The sequence below is a fragment of the Lucilia cuprina genome, chromosome 3 (assembly GCF_022045245.1).
Source record: "Lucilia cuprina isolate Lc7/37 chromosome 3, ASM2204524v1, whole genome shotgun sequence".
In the NCBI taxonomy this organism is placed as follows: Eukaryota; Metazoa; Arthropoda; class Insecta; order Diptera; family Calliphoridae; genus Lucilia; species Lucilia cuprina.
Window position 1 is genome coordinate 10,228,130 of NC_060951.1, and position 15,816 is coordinate 10,243,945.

At 31.8% G+C, this 15,816-nt stretch overlaps 2 protein-coding genes across 3 annotated transcripts in view; both read right to left on the reverse strand.

Moving 5' to 3' along the window:
* The window catches only part of LOC111681149 (flotillin-2), a 347,120-nt gene that overhangs the window by 266,381 nt on the left and 64,923 nt on the right, over positions 1–15,816 (reverse strand). The gene's annotated exons all lie outside the window — the stretch shown is intronic.
* LOC111681988 (glucose dehydrogenase [FAD, quinone]-like) lies at positions 6,699–9,016 on the reverse strand. The gene has a single exon (XM_023443900.2). The coding sequence runs from the start codon at positions 8,839–8,841 to the stop codon at positions 6,982–6,984; it is 1,860 nt and encodes a 619-aa protein (XP_023299668.2). The 5' UTR covers positions 8,842–9,016; the 3' UTR covers positions 6,699–6,981.

A 15,816-nucleotide genomic window follows, 5' to 3' on the forward strand; every position in this document is an offset into this window, starting at 1 on the left:
GAAGCCGCTCAATATGGACCAGACGCATTCTGCTCCATATTAAGCGACCAAAATCCAGAGTTCAAAATACATAACGACAAAATGCTTTCATCTAGTGGTTTTTGGAAAATATCTCGAAAACTATTAGAGATATCTTAACTATCTAGGTTGGACATGATTGGAATGAGGGTGAGTTTTTTAGCTACATTCAGTTTCGAGTTTCCATTCAGCTACCAACAGGATTGGCTAAAGTCAACGCCTTTATTTGATTAACTTTAAAAATAAGTCTTACAGAATAAAATTTTTTATAACTAAATATTTATTTAATTCAATTAAAATACATTTCACGTAAAAGATTTTATGTGTGTTTGATAAAATTAAAAACATTTTATACAATTTGTTCTTTAATATAAGAACTATTTATACACTATTTTATTGTATGAATACAAAATCAGTTTAAAGAATTTTGTAGTTTGGTTTTAAGAATTTTTGCAAAACATAGTTAAACTGCAAAAGAGCCTAAATGACTTTTTTATAATTTTGCAAAGTAAAATTAAATTTCAAGTTAGTTTAAGATTTTGAATACATTTCTGCAAAAAGAGGTAAATTTGAAATCATATTTCTCTAAAGTTTATGAATCTTTTCACGAAATTGCAAATATATAAAATTTGAACTTTGACCCTGAAAGATTATGGTATAAGATTGAGTAATTGTTTGTCATGATTCTAAATAAAATATTCTGAAATATTTATGTAGAACATTAGTTATTTTAAAACAAAATATAAATAATTTATTAAACAATTACAAAAAGCACTTAGCGTACTTTACATATCAAGTGGTTTTAAGTGGTCATGCTATTTATCATGTTCAAGAATCTCTGAAAGAAAACAAGAGTGAGTGTAACTGCAAACCAAAAAGCAAACAAGTAGTAAACAATAATCAGTATGTTAACAACACTTTACCCCGGGTATTCCCATGAATTTTAAACGTTTAAACACAACTTCAACAATTTTTGTATTTATTTTTAGTAATTTTTTTTTATAAAGAATATAAAATATTCCAACAATAAGCTCACACAGTAAGAATAATGACGTATAAATGATTACAATTATTATTTAATTATAATTTGTATATAGATGTTTCTAAATTTAATTGTTTGCCTACATCTCATTTGATCGGTCAGATAAGTTGTTGATAGCAAACTTTAATAAATATTTCTGTTGCAGTTTATCTATAAAAAAAATATTGACTTTAATTACAAAAACAAGAATTAAATTAAAAAATTACAAATAAACAATTAAGTTGCGTGATAACGTAATAAAGGTAAATTGTGAAAAGTGATCATGCAATAAAAAAATAAACGATCATACAAACCCTATCACATGATCCCCTACAGCTTAAGCTTATCTATAAGTTCCAGGAGTTAGATAAAGTTTCTCAGATATTCTCCTGACAATGCCATTGCAATGAATAAATAGCATCAGCTTCAAGCTAGCTAGAGATAAGAGATAGTATATGATCACATAGATTACTCTTGCGGAATATGCGTGTTTACACAGTGGGATTGGACACAGCAGGTGTATCTAGGAGAAAATGTTAAACAGAACAACGAGGTCAATAAGGGACATTTGAGAACGATATGTTGAGGTTACGTTCGAAATGTTTTTCTTTTGAATCGAAGAACGGATCAATATTTTCCATCTACTTACAAACCCAATTTTCACCAACTCCATTTATCGTTTAATCGATAGTTAAATCAACGGACCAGAGCGTTGATGTCCTTTAAGTTATTCAGTTAATCGATAATTTTAAGTATAAGCATGCCGTAATCCGATCATGATCTTACTTTAACCCATTTCCAATTATAGTGAATAGTTTTTCTAGCTTGTAGGAGAACACAATCTATGGCCTATTTCATAGTTCGATAAATCTGCAAAGCTAAACTTTGAAAGAAAGTACCGGGATCTTTAGAAATTAATGTCGAAGTGCTTAACGTGAGTTTCGGCAACAGCACCGAACTTATCACGAAATATTGGCTTTACCTTACATCAGTCTTTTAACCGCAACTCACTCTTCCCGCGAATTTGGATTTAACCCACAGCCACTACGAGGATACCGAAGAAACCTCAACCAACTGGCCAGCCAGGACATAGTTATACGGCAACTGGCCATCCATAGTACCAGATTATGTGGTACTCTGGTTCGACCTCTTATTCAATCTATTTAAGGACTAAGTCAGGCAGTATACTGTAATTCTAATTCATAGAGGTGTTGGTAACACCTCTGTTCCCCGGGATTGCAATAAAACGGGTGAAGGTTTCACCAAGGTAACAAGCCGCCGGGGGGAGGAATCTTCTGAAAATGTCACTATAAAGAAGATGACTTTGCAGCACAGTCAAAATCTTCGATTAACAAAACTTCAAACGAAACCTGCTGCCAAATCGAAAGTCGAAAGATATGGATTCGATATGACTCCAGTAGTCTCACTGTTAATACCTATAAAGAGAACCTAATACTAATTCCTTATAATGGACACTCAAGTAATTACTTCTCTATAAAAACAAAATAGAACATATTGATGGCTTTGCAGCGTAGACAGCCTGGATAAATGAAGTCATCTCTAGTCTCTCTGCAAAGCTGAACTTTTAGAAAAATCTCGGGATCTTCAGAGAATTTCACTACAAAGAAGATGACATATTGATGTACTATCCGAAAAACCTGCTGCCAAATCTATTGTCGAAAGATAAGACCTGGACAAATAAAGTCATCTATAGTCTCCCAGTTAATATGTATAGATGAAACTCGATATTGCGAACACTCAAGTGATTACTTCTTATATGGGTGTACTTGTGTCTTTATGACAAAAAGTACGAATTCCGGTAAAATCTAGAACTGGAATCTTCTATCTTGTACTTGTGTGGAGAAGTCCTTGGCGTCTTGCCATCACAACTGTTGTCTGATCGACAGTTTGTCGAAGTAATCTTCAATGATTGTCTAGTCCTCTAGAGATATTATTGGCTTCAATTAATAAAATTGTAGCTTCTGTAACTTCCTAACGAGATTACAATGACAAAAAAGAGGGGATTTTGATATATATATGTATATTGTTGTCGAATCAAATGAAACTTTTCCGAATTGGGTTTGTGAGTCAAATGTATCAGAGTTTTCTTTGAAGATTTCGGTAATTATGCCAAGGGACTTCTACAGTACAAAGATTAGATCGATCAAGGACCTGAGGAAAGTGTTTGGTGTATAAACTGGAACAATCATTTACAAAAATTGTGATACATGATTGTTCTTTTCAATTTGTAAGCTGGTGTGCTGCCTCCAGTTCATTTAGGCCGCCACGCCAGGTAATCACATAAGCTAAACTATCGTTAATCACTGCCACATAAAAGAAGCTACTCTTACAACAACAAAACGGAAACAATTGTTTTGTTTATTTGTAAAAAATCTCATGATCTTAAACACACGGAAAGTTGTAAACTTGTAGCAACATTCGCTATAAGCTTCTCATTATGCCCATCACTGTCATAAAGCACAATATTTTTATCTGCCTCAATAAGATGCTTCCCCACCTTTCAATTACATTTCTGAAAAACACCCTTGAACTTTTCAAAAAAAACAATAGAACTAAATAAATGGTCAAGTCGGTAAGTCTTCGCTAATTGTTCTCTAATCATACACAAAAAGAAACATAATAATAACTAAACACATTGTGTATGACGCCACCAAAACAAACCACTAAAAAAGTGACATTCAAGCTGCACTGAACACACGTTGATCATAAAAAGCCCCCCAAAATAAAAGAAAAATAAACTTTATTCTTTTGAAATAATTGTGTATCGTACTGAAACTAAGTATTAGCAATAGGTATCGAGTGGCCTGAAGTTGTGCTGACTGCCAGTCTAAACTCCAGTCAAGGTAAATGTTAAATATTTTTATGTTGCAAATTATATTTGCAATTTTTTTGTTAATATTTTTTCCATCGAATGGTGGAACAAATAGTCAATGATTTACCTTAATGTACATAGAACGTGCTTAACGCTAACGGTATTTAAAAGCTTTTCTTGTATGGAAAAGCTTTTTTCGTGTTATATGGTTTTGAATTTGCCAGAGTACATAACAATTTTTGGATTTTTTTGATAGTTTTTTCCATAAATAATAAAGCAATTTGTTAGTTACTTGTATGAAATGCAAGTATGTATGATATATTAGGGTGTCTTTTTAATTCTTAAAAGTCGATAATTATTGGTCGGATAATGTAATAGTGAAACTATACTGAAACCAGCATATTTTTATTCTGAATATCTTGAAGGACTTGCCACAACTGTGAAATAATAAGTTCCAAATAATATTAATACTAAAGCGTTCATCCAGTACGCATCCACTTAGCTGTGCAAGAGTAGTGGTAACTAACTAACTTACTAACTAAGTAACTAACTAAGTAAGTAAGTAAGTAGCTAACTAACTAACTAACTAACTAACTAACTAACTAACTAACTAACGATCATCCAGTACGCATCCACTTAGCTGTGCAAGAGTAGTGGTAACTAACTAACTTACTAACTAAGTAACTAACTAAGTAAGTAAGTAACTAACTAACTAACTACCTCTGTCTATCTGTCTATCTATCTATCTATCTATCTATCTATCTATCTATCTATCTATCTATCTATCTATCTATCTATCTATCTATCTATCTATCTATCTATCTATCTTTCTATCTATCTATCTATCTATCTATCTATCTATCTATCTATCTATCTATCTATCTATCCATCTATCTATCTATCTTTCTCAGCTCCTCTTAATTAGGAAAAAAACCTCCCTAGTTTTACAATTTTATGACATACAATCAACTAGTGTACATAGTTGTGGTTGTCTTTGACCGAGTTTTTCTTCTAGTCAAGTCTATTAAAAACAAAATTACTTGTTACTCCAGCGTTCAATTTACAATTCTCTTCTTTAGCTGCTGAAAATACTATAAACGTAAAATTATATGATCGAAAAACAGCTGAATAAATACTAATAAAAGTAGAATTATCTATGAGATTATATAAAATTGTAAACTCTTTTGAAGTTATTGACACTGATGCTTGAAATTTTATTAAATTAAAATTGTGCAAATTTTTTTGTTGCAACATTAATAATTTTATTCTAGATTATGACTTCAGTTTCATGTGGCACTTCTTGAGTAAGAAAACATTTTTTGACATTTTGGACTGTTAGAAAGAAATAATCAAATACTATTTCACTGACCATTATCTCTGAGAGTTCAGAAAAATTATGTAGGACAGTTCGGAAAAATTATTTGTTTGCTATAAAAAGAACTTAAAAAAGTTATTCCGACGAATTGCGACATGAAACTTATGGTGATCTCTAATATATAGAATGAGGTCTTCGAGAGGTCCTCTCAGATTGAATAGGTTCAGAATTAGTATAATGATATGTAAATACTGTATTAATTTCTAAGAAAGAAATAGCCGAACACTCTCTCTCTGACCATCATCTCTGAGAGTTCAAGTACCCATGTTCAGTAAAATCGTGTAGGTCAGTCGTCGAGTATATGTGTTTGCTATAAAGGGATTTTAAGAAAGTTATTCTGACGAATTGCGACATGAAACTTGTGGTGATCTCTAAAATACAGTGAGGTCCTCGAGAGGTCCTCTCAGGTTGAAAAGTTTCAGGATTAGTATAATGATATATAAATACTGTATTGTTCTCAAGGAAAGAAATAGCCGAATACTCTTTCACTGACCAACTATTGAATGACAAGAGGTCTTCGCAGATTGAATAGGCTCAGGGTTAGGATGATGATATTTTAAGACTGTATTGGACTCTAAGAAAGAAATTAGCGAATAATCCTTTACTGAATATTATCTTTAGTTCAAGTACCCATGTTTGACAAAATCGTGTAGGACAGTTGGTTTACGTGGTAGTTCACTACACGCGAACTGTCAAGTAGAATCGAAGAGACTCCGTTTTGACCAGGACAGTAGACGGGCAATTGTGTTTGCTATAAAGAAAACTTAAGAATGTTATTGTTTGAAAGTTAACTATTGAATGACAAGAGGTCTTTTCGGATTGAATAGGTTCAGGGTTTGTATAATGATAAGCATTCTGACGGGACCTTCAGTATTACGGCATCAATTTAACTAAAATGGAACAAACGAATTTAGTCGATGGCAGAGCTTGCAGAGAAAATGAAACACGGTAATACACTGAGTCAATAATAAGACTTTCATCGAAACTAGATCCAGAGACACTGATTGGAAAATTCTGAAAAACATTATCCCACAAACAGACATTTAAAAGAACAGACAATAAATCTATTATAGCTGAGTCCGGTGGTGGCTTAAGTGTCTTTCTTCAGATCTGTTTAGTATAAAATAAAAACACGTTTTTCCCCACTTTTCTTACCCACTGTAGATTTCTAAGTTCGTAATAGTAAAATTATGTAAAAAATTTTTGTAAATTCTTTCTAGGAAATCGAGATAAATTCCATATTTAAATTAACTACCAAGACGACCTACACATTTTATATATATATAGAAATCAAACAGACACTTGTTTAATGGATCAAGTACAAATAAATCCAATACAAATTTAATTATTAACATCAATTAGTTAAATAACAAAAAATAAAAAATATATTACAAAAAACGAGTTTTATTTCCTTTACAAAAAACAATTTCTAATTTAAATATCACATTTATTTTTCTTCTTTTAATTGTAAAATGACTTTTGGTTATTTATAAATATAAAAAATTTTTTCATTTTAATAAATTACTAAATTCTATGTAGTAAAATTCTTTAAAAAAAATAACAAAAAATGACTTCATCTAAGGAAACTTGTTTTACAACAAACAATAATTACTTTATGTAAAGTTATAAATTAATTAATTAAATAAATATTATCAATAATTGTACTTTAGAAATCCATTTTTTAAGATTTTAATAAATAAAAATAATTTAACACATTTTCATGCCCGAAACTTCTCATATGAAGCCATGATCTTGTTTAATCATATCGGCTGCCTTTTCAGCTATCATATAGACAGGTCCATTAGGGTGTCCTGCTACTAGTTTGGGCATAATGCTGGCATCGGCTACACGTAAATTCTTTATGCCATAAACTCTCAAACGTGCATCCACAACGGCGGCTTTATCTGTTTTAGGACCCATCTTAGCTGTGCCGGAGTAATGGTATATGGTAAAAGTCAAGTGCCGTATATAGCACTCCCAATAGGCTCTTGATTTGGTGTTGCCATATTTACGACAGGCTGGTATAGTAGCTGGTGATAGACGGGCATTGATCTTCTTAAAAGCGGGTCGCTGCATTAAATCTATAGTTTTGTAAACTCCCCGCAGTACAATATCTAAATCATAGGGATCAGCCAAATAGTTGGGATAGATTATGGGATATTTATGAGGATCATTGCTGCGCAAATATATTCTGCCACGACTGCGTGGCCGTAGGATCATGGGAAATATAACAAAAGCATTGGCTTCTTTTTTAATAATATCGCCATATAAATCATTATAGATATCACGCTTTAAACCTAAAGCCGGTATGGTGGCAGGATTGGTATCGAGACCACCACTTATAAGAAATAGTTCCATATCGGGCCAACCATCTTCTATACCAGGATGATCAAGATCATAAAATGCTATAGCTTCCACACCTCCAGGTGTACCAAATTGTCCGGTATTACGTCCAAAATCCAATATATTATTTACCTCAAAGAAATCGCCCAAATGTAAACTGGTAGTGTTAGTGAGAAAAGTAACAAAAGGAGCAAAATGATCTTGTAAATTATAACCAACTGCCAAATCTTGCAAAGGTTTAATGCCCATTTCTCTTAAATGTTTGGCCGGACCTATGCCCGACAGCATCAGTAATTGAGGGGTATTAATAGCACCAGCCGATACTATAACTTCTTTGCGTGCCAACACCTGATAAGATCTACCCTGAGACTCAAATATCACGCCATAGGCGGTTTTAGTTTGAGGATCTATTAGTATCTTTGTTACTAAAGCATATTTGCGTACATGCAAATTAGGTCTTTTGCCCTTGAGGGGATATAAATAGGCTCTATTGGAACTCCAACGTATGGCATTATAAGTAGTACTTTGCAAATAGGATACTCCCTGCTGTATACGTCCATTATAATCCCGCTTCTTCAGGCCATCTTCCTGTAAACCTTTAACAAAAGCATGAGCTATAGGACTTTTCCAATCGGTATAGGAAACCTTAACCGGCCCCTTACGACCCACATAATCTTTATCCGCATCTGGTACCGTAGAACCTTCAAATTTCTTAAAATAAGGCAAAACATCTCTATAACTCCAACCCTCATTGCCCAGTTTAGCCCAATGATCATAGTCTCTTCTATTGGCTCTTGTATACATCATGTAATTTAAAACCGAGGAACCACCCATCACCTTACCGCGTGGAAAGTTGCAACGATTATTGGTGATACCCAAACAATATCTATCCGATGCTTGGGCTCTATAACGCCAATTAATTTCTGGACTCAGTTGTAGGAAATGAGCCATGGCCGGTATATCCATGGCCAAAGTTTCTGGTCCTCCTGCTTCCAGCAATAAAACACTCCATTTAGGATTTTCCGATAAACGCGCGGCCAAAGCACAACCCGCCGTGCCCGCTCCCACAATTATAAAATCATACTCTTTCAACAATTTCACTTCATTATCTTTCATTTCTAAATTTAAATCATTTTGACCGCGTCGTAAAAAATCCAAAACGAATAAGGCCGCATTAGTTTGTTGCCCCGCTAAACAGCGAAACCATATTAAAAATAAAAATATTAAAATATTTTGAAACCCGTGTTTCATATTTGTTATGTTTTATGTTTTGTCAAAATTTCTTTTTTGTTTTTCGTATTTTTTTTTTAATTCCCGTAATCGTTACAAATGCCGCTTTAACTTATGTGGAGGTCTTTACTTTCTCGCGTTTCGAACTTAACTGTTTTTACTGCCTTGGAAAGAATCAAAGTACCTTTTCTTTATTCTAAACATTTATAAAATTTTCTAACGTTCTTTTTTTTCTGTTGTCCATTATTTATTTTTATTGTTGTTGTTTTAATCATATGTTTTTTACAAAAATTATAAAAAAAGTAAAAATAAAAACAAGCATCATATAAATATGTATATCTTAAACAGAAATGAAACGGGCTATTGATATTTAAATGATGACTATAAAATTTTGTAAATTTGTGAAAATTTGCATTTTGAATAAAGACCTAAGAGACAATTTTTAAAAAAATTTAATTTGATTTGCCAATTATAGAAATTGGCAGCGTTTAAGACTAGATTTTCGACTATATACTAGTCCAGACTATATCATCTCATAAAGCCCAGACTATAGGTTATACCAAACATTGTAATATATAGTCTGGCCTAAAGACTATACCAAAGGCTACACTTAGACTACACTAAAGTGAAGATTAATTCAGACTATCGACTAGATTATAATTCAGGCTATAGACTATTATCCCGATCATTGACTAAGAGTATAGAGCAGAATAAAAAGTAAACTACACTCTGGACTGTAGTCTATAGTCTTTATTGTAGAAGCATAATCTAGTCTATATTCAGGACTATAGCCAGTGTGTAGACAGGAATACAGTTTTCAATATAATATACAATTAGGACTATAGTCTAGTCTATAATTTGGACTTGTGTTAAATCTCTTTTTTACGCTTTAATTAGGATGGCGGTGGATTAAACACTCATAGTGCCAGGTTATCACACGTTTGTCCAGAGAAAACCCCACCAACCGACCTATACCTTCACATAGGAAGTTGGAGCATCCGGACTTGACTTCATCAAAAGTATTAATGGTCTCCACCAGAAAAAAGTTCTAGAGTTTTAATGGTCTCCACCAGTTTATATTTCAGTTTAAATAGTCTCCACCAGGTTATATCGTGAGTATTTTATGGTCTCCACCAGTTAAAAACGTTTGAGTATTCTAGCCAGGCAACAAACACAAGCCTGAACGCGTTTAAGAAATAATCGCGATGACGCGAGAGTTGTTCCCCAACTCAGACCTGAATTACGACTGTGTGTTAAATCTAAAGTTTGCACATGGTCTAGACTATAGTCTACTATATAGTTAGTATTATGATATATAGTCTAGTCTATAGTTAAGTTTATAGTTTAGTCTATTATCGAGTCTATAGTTTACTCTATAGCCCAGTCTATAATATGGTCTAGTTTAGTTCAGGCTATAGTCTAGTCTATAGTCTAGTCTATAGTCTAGTCTATAGTCTAGTCTATAGTCTAGTCTATAGTCTAGTCTATAGTCTAGTCTATAGTCTAGTCTATAGTCTAGTCTATAGTCTAGTCTATAGTCTAGTCTATAGTCTAGTCTATAGTCTAGTCTATAGTCTAGTCTATAGTCTAGTCTATAGTCTAGTCTATAATCTAGTCTATAGTGTAGTCTATAGTCTAGTCTATAGTCTAGTCTATAGTCTAGTCTATAGTCTAGTCTATAGTCTAGTCTATAGTCTAGTCTATAGTCTAGTCTATAGTCTAGTCTATAGTCCATTCTATAGTCTAGTCTATAGTTTAGTCTAGTCTATAGTTTAGTCTAGTCTATAGTTTAGTCTAGTCTATAGTTTAGTCTAGTCTATAATCTAGTCTATATTCTAGTCTATAGCCTAGTCTTGTCTATAGTCTAGTCTATAATCTAGTCAATAATCTAGTCTTTAGTGTAGTCTATAGTCTAGTCTATATTCTAGTCCATAGTCTAGTCCATAGTCTAGTCTATAGTCTAGTCTATAGTCTAGTCTATAGTCTAGTCTATAGTCTAGTCTATTTTCTAGTCTGTAGTCTAGTCTATAGTCTAGTCTAGTCTATAGTCTAGTCTATAGTCTAGTCTAGTCTATAGTCTAGTCTATAGTCTAGTCTAGTCTATAGTCTAGTCTATAGTCTAGTAGTCTATAGTCTAGTCTATAGTCTAGTCTAGTCTATAGTCTAGTCTATAGTCTAGTCTAGTCTATAGTCTAGTCTATAGTCTAGTCTATAGTCTAGTCTATAGTCTAGTCTATAGTCTAGTCTATAGTCTAGTCTATAGTCTAGTCTATAGTCTAGTCTATAGTCTAGTCTATAGTCTAGTCTATAGTCTAGTCTATAGTCTAGTCTATAGTCTAGTCTATAGTCTAGTCTATAGTCTAGTCTATAGTCTAGTCTATAGTCTAGTCTATAGTCTAGTCTATAGTCTAGTCTATAGTCTAGTCTATAGTCTAGTCTATAGTCTAGTCTATAGTCTAGTCTATAGTCTAGTCTATAGTCTAGTCTATAGTCTAGTCTATAGTCTAGTCTATAGTCTAGTCTATAGTCTAGTCTATAGTCTAGTCTATAGTCTAGTCTATAGTCTAGTCTATAGTCTAGTCTATAGTCTAGTCTATAGTCTAGTCTATAGTCTAGTCTATAGTCTAGTCTATAGTCTAGTCTATAGTCTAGTCTATAGTCTAGTCTATAGTCTAGTCTATAGTCTAGTCTATAGTCTAGTCTATAGTCTAGTCTATAGTCTAGTCTATAGTCTAGTCTATAGTCTAGTCTATAGTCTAGTCTATAGTCTAGTCTATAGTCTAGTCTATAGTCTAGTCTATAGTCTAGTCTATAGTCTAGTCTATAGTCTAGTCTATAGTCTAGTCTATAGTCTAGTCTATAGTCTAGTCTATAGTCTAGTCTATAGTCTAGTCTATAGTCTAGTCTATAGTCTAGTCTATAGTCTAGTCTATAGTCTAGTCTATAGTCTAGTCTATAGTCTAGTCTATAGTCTAGTCTATAGTCTAGTCTATAGTCTAGTCTATAGTCTAGTCTATAGTCTAGTCTATAGTCTAGTCTATAGTCTAGTCTATAGTCTAGTCTATAGTCTAGTCTATAGTCTAGTCTATAGTATAGTCTATTTTCTAGTCTGTAGTCGAGTCTATAGTCTAGTCTTTAGTCTAGTTTATAGTCTAGTCTTTAGTATAGTTTATAGTCTAGTCGATAGACTAGTCTATAGTCTAGTCTATAGATTAGTCTAGGCTTAGTCTAGTCTGTTGTCTAGTCTATAGTCTAGTTTACAGTCTAGTCTATAGTCAAGTCTATGGTCCAATCTAGTATATAGAATAGTCTATAGTATATTCAATAGTCGAATCTATAGTCTAGTCTATAGTCTAGTCTTAAGTATAGTCTATAATCTAGCCCATAGTAATTTCAAATTTATAATAACTTAATATTTTTTATAATAAGAATATACATTTTTTGTAATTTAAACAGCTTTTTAATTATCTCAATTATTTATTTTATTATTCAATAAAATTTCTTACATTTTTAATAGATCTAATAAATTTTTTTAATTGATTTTGACACTTTTTATGAAGTGTACACTTATTTTTATAAATATAAAATAAATTCCCCTACTGTAGTCACAAGTTCAATGAACTCTTTTAGTAAAAAAAATGTCTTTTAAGACATTTTCAAAATAACAAATTTTTGCACAAAAACAAAATTTCGTTTTAAAAAATTTAATCATATGGGGGTTTTCATTAATAAACATATACAAACAAAAGCATATTTAGCATTTTTATTGTAGGCCTTTGCCTCCAACAAAACCACAGACATATAATTATTTTAACTGATTATAAACTAGCGTCAGGTTCAATTGTAGTTATATTTTATAATTTGAGACTCCCTTTCATTATTAAAAAAATTAACGCTACTAACTGTTTGTAATTATAATTTAGTTTTTAATAAGATTTATTATTGTTGTTGTTTTAACATATTAAATATTTTATTCGTTTAATTTTGTTATTACAATTTTTTTTGCACTTTGCGACCTTTGTGAAAAAGTTGTGATTGACTAATGACTAGAGATTCTTATTTTGTACTTTTTTTTATTCCGGGAAATTTCTAAAATTGTTCAATATATAATTATAATAATACATTACGTACTCAAATCTATTAACTAAGCACGATTTTGCTTAAACTAAATATTAAATAGTTGATTCAAATAGGGATCGGTTAAGTTCGAAATGTATGGTCAATTACAATTGCCTGATATTCTTTAGCAACTGTTATTCCTCAAATTTCCTCTCAAAATTTTCCTGGTATTCCCAGGAATTTGTGGGAAATTGTTATCGCTTCAAAAACCCTACTAATGACGCATTTCAATAGGTGCCCTCGGTCAAGCATCATGTTTTTCTTAATTCTTTGTTATTATTACTCAAAGTTGATTTTAAATCAATTGTAAAATTTTCCAAAATATTTATTTCTTAAAATAAACAAGACTATAAATTATCAAATTTCTATAAATAATTAAAATGTCAAAAACAATTTATAAAAAATATTGTAATAAGTTCTGTATGTAATCAACTCAATTACGTAAATTGTCAATATGATTTTTTTGTAGTAAACATAGTTTATTACCAAAAGTCACCGAATAAAAACAAAATTAAAGTTCAGTCAATAGACTAGAAAAAAACTCTGACTTTGAACTAGAATATAATCTACAAGACTAGACAATAGACTGTTCAACAGACTGTAACATAGAACTAGAGTATAAAATATAATATCGAAAACACAAAAGTCCGACTATAAACTGGACTTAAGTCCGACTATAGACTAGACTGTTGTTTGACTTTAGTCCTAGTATAGACTAGACTGTAGTCCGACTATAGTTTAAACTATAGTCCGAATAGAATCACCCGAATATAACCTAGCCTTAAGTCAGACTACAGACTATACTATTGTTCGACTATATATAAGACTATAGTCCTAGTTAGTCTATAACCTAAAGTCCGCGTATAAACACTATCAGAGTACGAATATAGACTATATTATAGTACATGCAACAAATTGGACTATAAATCAGACTATAGCCTTAACTGTAGTCTAGACTAGAGACAAAACTATAGTCAAGACTATTAACTAGATTATAGTATAACTAAGTCTAAAATTTCAAAGAAGACTTAACTTGTAAAGACTAAACTATAGTCTTGATTAGACTATGGACTAGACTATAGTCAATACTAAAGGCCAGACTGTAGACCAGACTATAGTCAAGAATAAAGGCTAGATTACAGACTAGACTATAGACTTGACTATATACTAGACTATAGATTATATTATATACTAAACTATATACTAGACTAAAGACCAGGCTATTGCCTAGACTATAGACTAGATTATAGACTACACTATAGACTAGACTATAGACTAGACTATAGACTAGACTATAGACTAGACTATAGACTAGACTATAGACTAGTCTATAGACTAGACTATAGACTAGACTATAGACTAGACTATAGACTAGACTATAGACTAGACTATAGACTAGACTATAGACAAGACTATAGACTAGACTATAGACTAGACTATAGGCTAGACTATAGGCTAGACTATAGACTAGACTATAGACTACACTATAGACTAGACTATGCTTGCGGCTGAATTTTCCCCTTTCATGAATATTAAAAACAGTTATGATTGAAATATAACAAGTCTTCTGAACTAATTAATCGACCACTTTCATTTACTACTGTTTTTGTCAAAGATTAGTAATGCAACTGTTTTGTATGATCTATCAGATCTGGTTTTGTTGCATATTGCAGCAGCAATAGCAATCATAGTGTATTTTTAGGCATATCTTGTATTGTGGCGATTTTATATTACATTCTAAGCATTTTTAATTCCACACTATCTGGCATCACTTAAAAACACTCAACCGAAGTAACAACAACCTGTTGATGAATCTTGACTACCAACTGCTGCTGCTGATGTTGGCCAAAGAGCAGATAGAATAATCATTTTTGAACATAATAATAATCGTGTATTTGTTTTCACTGAATCTTTTTTTCTTGTTGCTTTCGTTTTTCATCAATGGTTCTTTGTCTTTTTGACTTGTTTTCTGTTGAGTGCTGATGACGGTCAGTATTAAAAATATATTTGTAGTTTATTTTTTTTAACTCTATATTGTTATGTGTTAGTTTGAATGATAAAGTCACTTTCGTTTTTATTTTAGACTGTTCGCAGTTTATTGTTTGGTCGGCTGAACTTCATAATTAAGAGTATTGAAATTCAAAATAATAAAGATCGATTGAAGCTTTGAGATTCATGTTGATAAGCACGTAACAATGTTTTATTATGTTTCTTATGCCTTTTTTTTTTTTTTTTTTTTGATTTGCTTAATGTCTCCAATCGAAAAGAGTCTGTCTATTGTTAAAGCATAGAATGTAGCATGCCAATGACTTTTAAAGCTGATGATGATTAGTTGGGGTAGTTTATTTTATAGAGTTTTTAAATGGTATTTTTCAAATGCTGAAAAGATGTGAAACTGATTAAAAGTTGTGCAAAGTAAAGGCTTGAGAATTTTAAACTAATTTTAAGAATTGGTAAAGTGACAAAAAATATAATTGTGGATTTTGAATAAACGTCTGGGATATAGTCGTTAATGTAGGCAGAATTATTGTACGATCTACAGCATAGATTGTATTTTCGTCAACTGTCTAGTTAAGTTTTTAGACTTAACTTGTCGTTTGAGATTATAGTCCAGTCTATAGTCTAGTCTATAGTTTAGCCTATAGTCAAGTCAATAGTCTAGTCTATAGTCTAGTCTGTAACCCAGTCTATAGTCTAGTCTATAGTCTAGTATATAGTCTAGTCAATAGTCTATTGTCTAGTCTATAGTCTAGTCTATGGTATAGTCTGGTCTATAATATAGTCTATAGTCTAGTCTATAGTCTAGTCTATAGTCTAGTCTATAGTCTAGTCTATAGTCTAGTCTATAGTCTAGTCTATAGTCTAGTCTATAGTCTA

Coding starts and splice junctions, on each gene's coding strand:
- LOC111681988 (XM_023443900.2), bottom strand. CDS start 8,841: ATGAAACACGGGTTTCAAAATATTTTAATATTTTTATTTTTAATATGG.